The sequence below is a fragment of the Frankliniella occidentalis genome, unplaced genomic scaffold (genome assembly GCF_000697945.3).
Source record: "Frankliniella occidentalis isolate FOCC.00 unplaced genomic scaffold, Focc_3.1 Scaffold376, whole genome shotgun sequence".
NCBI lineage: Eukaryota > Metazoa > Arthropoda > Insecta > Thysanoptera > Thripidae > Frankliniella > Frankliniella occidentalis.
In genome coordinates, this window is record NW_026267499.1 from 91,497 (window position 1) to 100,051 (window position 8,555).

Here is an 8,555-nt window from a genome sequence, read left to right on the forward strand (position 1 = left end):
GTGTGACTTTTCAAAACAATTTCGTCAAAACTAAGGAAAGCTGTTAAATTTAATAAACTTGTTCTGAAATTTAATTACTTTTCAGTACAATTGCAAAATTTCATCAGAATTTTTAAAACCTGGTTTTGCAAAATTAAGATAACTTCTTAAATATCATAATCTGTTATTACGTTTAAGAACAAGTGAAAATGTTATTATTTTTAAGAGATATTTTGCTCTTAAATTTCAGAATATTTTTTAGTGCAGCATCACAAAATTATGTGAGTTTCCACATTGTCAGAACAGTACTTGAAAATTCGAACCTTGTAAATGTAAAATTCAACATAATTTTTTTTCACTTGGTTCTAGAAACTTGATTCAGGACCGTCCAACCGAATTCCAGGACTTTCAAGGACCAATTTTTTTCAGGATTTTCCAGGACTTTCCAGGTTTGAGCGAACAATGTAGAGCCTGTTTCAGCGTTGAACTTAACTAACTCCTAGACGCACACTTAAGCATTATGAATGAACATTTTTATAAGTAGCATAGCTTACTGAGTACTGTGTACGTGCTCCGCTTACGCATTCTTTATACGCCGGTACAAAAAAATGCGTACGCGGAGCACGTACACCAACAGAACTCAGTAAGCTATGCTACTTATAAAAATGTTCATAAGCATTTTTAGTGTGCGCTCTAAATAGTCAGAGTATAACCAGGCAAATTGGATTCTTGAAGAGGGGCCAATGCCATTTGAGCGATTGAAATAGTTTTAAACGCAAGTGCTAGTGCTAAAAATATATTTCACACGTCATGGTCGTGTCCGAGCGATCGCGAACAGCTAACAGTTCGCTAACAGTTCGAGTTCGATCAAATGCGAAAATGTACGCTCATCTCTAGGGCGACCGGACGCTTTTATCACCGTAACCCGACCTCACTCAACATTACTAATTCATCAAAGGGTTTTCCATTGACGATTTTTGATAATGCCACCGTTCTCTCCATCCTTTTCCATCGCAAACCAAATTTTAATGGAAGTCCTAGGACGCTTTCGAACAGAAAACGTGACATTGCATAGTTACACCAGTGCTATGTGCACACAAGAATTTCCGGTGCAAAATTAAAATCGGTCCACGGCTTCCAATAAAATTTGGTTATTAAGAGAAAAATGCGGAGAAAAAGATGGGCATATTGAGAAAACGTCTTAGAAAACCCCTTCTATGGAATAGAAATGTGGGGTTGAGGGGGGTCCGGTTACGGCGATAAAACGTCCGGCCGCCACTGGCGCCGCTCAGCAAGTGTCGGACGATGGCAAAACAATCCCTGGGTACCGCTGCCGTGCACAGTGGGAGATTTTGGCCTCAAAATTGCGACAAAAGTCAAAAATCTAATCTTTAGCATAAACTGATTTTTCCAAATAAACGTATCCCGCTTGAGAACAGGTGCCGCAAGCTGCCATCTTGGCGATGCTGAGCATTTAAAAATGGCCTTTTTGGGTGGAAGTGCCTGGCTGGCTCCGCCAAAAAAGTGCCAAACATGTGAGCATACTTTTACTTGTGGCTGTACGGCTGTACGGCGTTCATAGAAACAGAACCGAAAACTTGGCAATTATAACGTTTTCGGGGTAGGATAGGTAGGGTGGACCAATTTTGCACTTTTCACTAAATTGGCAGGTTTTTGACGGTTTTTGATGACGTTACCCTAGAAAATTCCGTAATTCCCAATTTTATGCCGATCATGGAAAGATTTGACTTTTGTCGCGATTTATTTGAACCTAAATCTCCCACTGTGCGGTGGTGGCTGGCACAGCAGGTGTTAGTTGCAGCTCAAAGGCCTTGTGCTCCCTCCACGTCTAATAATACTTTCTCCGTGTGTCTGGAAGTGGAAGTATCATGAACGTATATGCAGAGTAAGGCGAACAAACACAAGGGAGCGAGGAGGAAGGGGGCTCCATAAGGGGTGCGTAAATAATCAGGAGAAGCCTGCTTGTGCTAGCCCGCCCGCAAAAGCCCGCGCCTCGCACAACAGGCTTCGCAATATCTCACGAACGTATCAGGCAATGTCGGGGCGACCAGAAGTAGTAAAACCGTACCGTGAACCGTGAACCGCTGCGACGCGCCTGGCGCAAATATAGCTACACTGATAAACTAAGTGTTCAACTGCTTAACACTTGTAAGTGTGCAACTGCAAGTTGAATACTTGCAAGTGTGCAACTCCGAAGTCGTACACTTGCAAGTGTTAAACTCGGTAGGTGTGCACTTGCAAGTGTGCAACTCCTCGGTTGAACACTTCCTTAGATTGGACGCCTACTGTGTAGGAATAGGAAGTGCTCAACCGAGGAGTTGCACACTTGCAAGTGCACGCCTACTGAGTTGCACACTTGCAAGTATTTAACTTACAGTTGCACACTTCGAAGTGTTGAGCAGTTGAACACTTAGTTTATCAGTGTAGGCCTGCGGTGCCGACCCCAGAGCCCCTAGTAAGCGAGCGTTGCTGCTCGCTCCACGCCGCGCCACCTCTCCGGAGATGCTCGGCTCAGCCCAGCTCGTCTCCTGGTGAACTGAGCACGGAGTATGAGAGATGGAAGCTTGGCTGCCGTATTTCAGCGAATGAAAACGGGGCCCGGCTCACGTCCGTGTTCTGGAGTTGTCAAAAGTCACCACTAGAGTGAGTTGCAAGCTTCTAGCCCCGGACATGTTTGGGAACAACTCCGTTTGGCGTAGCCGAGTCTCCATCTATTACACTCCGTGCAGCTGAGCGTCGCTCAGCTCGCCAGCCGCTGACACTTTCACCCCCCCATCCTGACGTTATCCTGACATTTGAAAATCCTGACAATATTCTGATAATCCCGACGCCTGGCAAACGTGTAGACTTGAATGCTTTGAAAATTAGAATTTAATGTTATAGCCTTCAGCAGATTCTGAAATTTCAAAACACGTTTGAAAATTTTTTTACACTTGTTTTAGTTGGTAATTTTACAAATATCGAATAACGTAAAGAGTTGCCAGCAAAATTTGTAAAAATTCAATCGATTTTTTCAACAGTACGGACAAAGATCAACGTCTGCAGCATCGCATTGCTTTACAGAAAAGCCACTGATGGAGATTTTGACAATATTTAGGGGCCAGGCAAATAGAGAACCTCAACGACTATTTTGTACCGTGCACTTCAAAATCGAAAAAACCAGATGACACGTCGTGAAAAGGACTGCATTCCACACACTGCAAACGAGTATTCTACGTACACTTTCCTCCGCAGTCCACGGTGAAGGGATTGAGAGCATAGGGCGCTCTCTCAGGATCACAGTCGCAGCGGGAATGTTCCTGGTGGCCACCAGGTGCCGCCCCAGGCGCTCATCTGTACGCAGCTCCAGCACCTTGCATCCCGCCCGGTGTCGCGGCCAGTCCTGTGTCTGGTGCTGTTTGCCGCAGTAGTAGTCGAGCAGGCAGCCGGTACATCGCGAGCCCTCCACTCCACACACCGCGCACGGACCGCGCACCGAGTCTAAAAGGCAAACGTGAGCAAACGGTAAAAATTAAACAAGGACGAAGCACGTTAAAACCGTAAGAGGTTAGGCCTCGGGTGAGGCTGACCTAAATGTGTCTCTTCCTTGGCCTGGGGCGTCACCAGAGTCAAAATTTGTAGTACTGTTAAACCTTACAAGAGAACGTTTCTCGGTATTACACGCCAATTTCGCTGCAAGCGATACATATTGCAGATGATACCTTGAAACACTTTATACTTATAACTTAAAAATTACACATAAATAATAATATCAAGGTGTCAGCAGCTTTAACTCTCGACAGGGTAAAAGAGTTGAAGCAAACTAAAGGAGAAGAGACCTAGCGCAAACCAGCAAACACAAACAACATCAACAATAATTTTGGGCGCTAGGGGACTGGCTGTCGCGCTGAAGCCTTTTGCTTTCGCGTTACCCCCCCTCCCGCCGACAATACTGCGCCAGGCCCTCGTCCCCTGCCAAACAATGCCGGACTACCGACGCCAGCCGCTCTCCTCTGCCCGCCCTTACCTTCTCCTCTGTAGCTAAATATGAGAGAAAATTACAACACCAAACTATTCTTAAATTTGTACCATCTGTTTTTAGACAGCGGAGTTGTCTTCTACGATCGTTTTGCCCCGATAGTCAATTGTTTTACATGGCCCTTTATGGGATATTAGAAACCGGTCTAACGATTTTCTTAATTTTTTTAAAAAAATTAGAAAGTTCAATTTTTAATTGATCCTCGAAGTTTAATCAAAAACTTAATTTTCAGTTTTTTGCAAATTTAAATTGAAATCGCTGTTTCTATGGTGATACTCGGCTCGTCACGAGAGAGATGGAGATAGTTTTGCATGCAACAAGTAGGCCGAGCCGAGCCAATCCAGAGGAAAGAAGACACCTCTAAAGTCTGCGTTCAAACAATCCCTTCCTTTGCTACAATGCACAGAACTAGGATAACACTACTTTTTTTCGAACGCCACCACCTTACCGCCTTCTCATAATATTCCCATTTTCACCACTAATTCTAAATAAAACAAGCAAATCATCAAAAACATTTTATCCGGGTTTTCCGAAGGAGCACACTTCCTTTACTATAATAAGGAAACAGACACAGATGGCAATACTCATATTCGAACGCCACCACCTTACCGCCTTGTTATAAAGGCTTTCATTTCAAACACACGCGAAAGGGAAGACCATCGACGCCATTTTCATTGAGCTTAGAGTCAAATTTATTGGTCTTATTTAATAATTCCTGATTTGAACCACATAAATACAGCCCATTAACTAGGTATACTAATTGTGTTGTTCCTGGTTGCACAAGTAAACCAGACACAGGTATAGTATTCAAATATTGGCCCAAAAACCAGATCCTTTCTGTGCAATGGCAGGAATATTTACCACAAATTCTAACCTTAACGCGTTAACGGCCCAATATATTTCAATTTTTACGTCGGAAATAGTCAAAATATTCTATTCAATTAGGATGTTGTCATAACTAATAAATGATATGATATTTATTTTTAGTTATAGGTTGGTTGTACTAATTGGCTTCGCATACTTTTTGCATGCTATGAAATAATATTATTAGCGAAGGCGGATCTACAGTTGTGGTTATGAATCATAGTTTTTTTTTTAAATATTCCTCGGAGCCGCGCCCCAGCTGCAAAGGGCGATAGGTTGGCAGCATTGTTAGCCGCCGCGCCTTCTTTTAAATGCGATTTGGAAGTCACAAGTACAGTCTTCGCTAACAATGCCTATCGTCGACTAATGCTGACCGGTCGCGTTCGAAACAGCGTTTATGCTGAACCTTTTTACACGGCGGCGACTTGTTATTATTCAAACGCGCTCACATTTCATCAGTCTAAATTATAGCAAACATATCTCAAAAAAATTCTAATTTTCTGTAGTATTTTTTATTCAAATTTCATTAACTTGTCTAGAAATAGAAAGCACCTTTGTTGTCTGTCAAAATTTACTAAATACTACCTCCGTTGTCTTCCACGATTTAGTGAAATCGTATTTTTTTTTGAAACAGCCTAACCGATACCAATACCAATGGGGCGTGGCGTATTCTTGTCAAGTAGACTCTTGTTTTTCCAATGGCGTTTTCCGATTGTGGTGACTATCTCAAAAACTGGCTGAGGTATGCTAATTTAAATGTTTTCACGTATTTTGTCCGAAATTAGGGCCTCGGTCCGAAATGATGGCTCATGACTGTACCATTCTGCGATATTCGTCTGCTTACACGGACCCATAGAGATTCAAATACTTGAGAAAGTCAAAAATAGAGTGGGAGCGCAACGCCAGGCTTTTAAGGTAAAGTGATATCCGGGGATGTTTCGCGGAGCTTATCCCTTGGTCGGCGCACATTACACACTAAATTGTTATGAACTTTTTATGTACGCAGCTACGCACGTCTGTGTACGTGCTCTCGTATAATTTTAAACGCAGTTATGAACAAATTTGTAAAAATATTTGCAACTATGAACAATTTTGTCCATAACTGCGTTTAAAATTATACGCAATAGAGCATGTACACAGACGTACGTGTGTATAAAAAAGTTCATAAACATTTAGTGTGTAGACACGAAAAGGTTGCCACCTAACGACAAATTATAGTTGGTTTCGAAAAATTTAACAAGGTAAGCACAAAATATTGAATCAGGGCATTTGAACAGTAAATTCAGAAGTATTTCAAGCTAATATTAGTCAGAGGGTTTAACGTCACCCGTTTACATTGGTGTTATTTTGTGCTGTGCATCTAAATATAAACGACACCAAATATTGGCATAAAATACTTCCTAGTTTACTTTTCAAGTGCCCCGATTCAATATTTTGGACAAGCAATACTTGCTATGCGCTAGCCTCGCACAGGTTCACGAATAAAGACGTGGCAAAAGTAGCGACACTGTAGGACAGGAACAGAGCGAGAAAGCAGAAGGCATGTTGAGAAAACTGTGATCTCATCATCGAAAGAGTTCGAAACACTGATTTCGAATCAGGCATGGTCTTCGGTGTCTGAGAAAAGGTTCAGACACCCCAGGCCGAGCGATCGGTGTTCGGACTGGCCGCAAACTTGAGTTATTGATATTAAGTATTTAAAGCGCCTTGCAGGGTGAAATGCCATATTCTCAAATAAATTACTAAGATACTATTCCAGAGCACGAAAATGGTTTGGGAGTTGCCGACCCCTGTGTCTGTCTAAGCGCAAAAGTAATTTACTCGAAACAATTACTTACTGAAACAGAAATCTTTCGGCAACTGCATTTGGAAGACCAACAACTCCGTCACTGAAATGAAAAGCAAGGAAACAAATTAATGAGAGCAAAACGTGTGCAGTTCTATCGCAGCGAGCAGAGCTCTACAAAACAGCCCATGCTGTGGCGGGTGATTATTTGATTATCAATCACAGATCCGCGCACGCCGATCGTTTTTAACTGTTAGGGATAGAATTGGGGCGTGAAAAGTTCAGGGAAGGTTCCCGCACTCCTACGGAATATTTCACTAGAACACGGTGTCGACATTTTCATCCCTTTCTGAGGAGGCGGCTTCACTCAAGGGCAACCGCACCCCCTCGCGAGGGGATGAAGGGTGGGCAACCTGCGAATCTGTTCAAGAACACCAAAGGGAAGCTTCGCTGCAAGTGGAAGCAGGGTGGCCACGCAATCGGAGCTATCAAATCCCCTGACTTTTCCCTCCCGCTAAATGTAAAGTCAGGAAGGTCAGCTGACCTTTCCCTGGCTTTTTACGCAAATTCCCTGACTCTTAAAGGTTTTTTGAGTGGAACTTTTTGCCTCCCCAAAAATTGAAAATGCACTGGAAACGCAAGTGTGCGACATTCACACACTTGCGTTTCTAGTGTGCCACCGAGAGTTTGGAAATAACAATTTCGAGCAAGATTCAGTCATTTTCCCTGACCAACGTTCAATTTCCCTGACTTCCCTGACCAATATTTTTTTCCCTGACTTTTCCCTGACTTCCAGGTTGCGTGGCCACCCTGTGGAAGGTCGATCGGCCCCACCGTTCGCCTTCCAGAGCCGAAAAGCAGTCAAAATGTTCAAAACTTACCCCTAAATTCAATGCGCACAGTGGGACAGAAAACCGAAAAGTGGGAAAAAATTATTTTTTAACGGTTCTTGACTAATTCGGATGTACTGAACTCAAAAATGTTAACCATTTGTCGACACGGGGTAAAGGTGTGAATTTTCTGGGAAAAGTTCACACGTTTACCCCCGTAAGTGTACGAATGGATATTTGCTCACCCACAAGTGAGCGACATTCACACACTTGCGTTTCCAGTGTGCGTTTTTAGCCCGCCCTTCTGCTTTGAAAAAGCTATCCAGCGGGCTTATGCAAACGACCTCGTGTCTGTGTGTCTGTGTGTCTGTCTGTCTGTCTGTTCCACTAGAAGGAGATGTGCTAGTGACTTCAAGGTTCACTCCTAGAAAACGAAACGCCTACGGCAAATCCTGGCAATCACCCCTAAGGGGCTGAAAGGGGGTATCACAGAAAAGGGGGTAGGTCTAGAAAGTCAGAAACAAAATATTTTTTTTATGATCTCCTAAGGGGTAACTCGTCAAAGTAGAGCCCTTTGGGCGAAAATTTCGTCCGTTTTGCTCTATCTTTTACCGTTTGGGCGCTAAAGGGAGTTTCTCTTACAAAAGTGGCCCAAAAATAAATTTATTAATTTCCGAAAATATTGGATGGTCTCCTTAGGGGTAACTTGTCAAAGTAGAGCCCTGCGGGCGAAAATTTCGTCCGTTTGGCTCTATCTCTAACCGTTTAGGCGCCGGAGGCTCTTTTTTTGAGGAAAATAAGCTTAAAATTGCTGTAGTGAACAATAAGTTGTAGAAGAAGACCCAAAACCGCAAAAGAGGAAAAAAACTCCCTCGCCCAACCTCAAAAAACGTTTTCTAAGCAGAAGGGTGGGTTGTAGTCGCGGTGCTTCACCGTTACATCCCTTTCTCGTGTCTACGGCGCAAATTTTAAGGACGACGGGCTTTGCGGGCCGAAGGCCCGTTACATCATTTGATTATGTTCTACAGCAAATCGCGTGACAGTTATGGTCGGGCCG

The 8,555-nt window shown here is 43.2% G+C and overlaps 1 protein-coding gene across 1 annotated transcript in view; it reads right to left on the reverse strand.

The window, feature by feature from the left end:
• The window catches only part of LOC113209786 (uncharacterized), a 41,586-nt gene that overhangs the window by 23,115 nt on the left and 9,916 nt on the right, over positions 1–8,555 (reverse strand). Inside the window, exons 2-3 of the mRNA XM_052274328.1 lie at positions 6,721–6,771; positions 3,221–3,480 (exon numbers count right to left, since the gene is read on the reverse strand). Of these exons, the coding sequence (XP_052130288.1) occupies positions 3,221–3,480; positions 6,721–6,748 (288 nt within the window). The 5' untranslated portion in view covers positions 6,749–6,771. The remainder of the gene's footprint in view (positions 1–3,220; positions 3,481–6,720; positions 6,772–8,555) is intronic.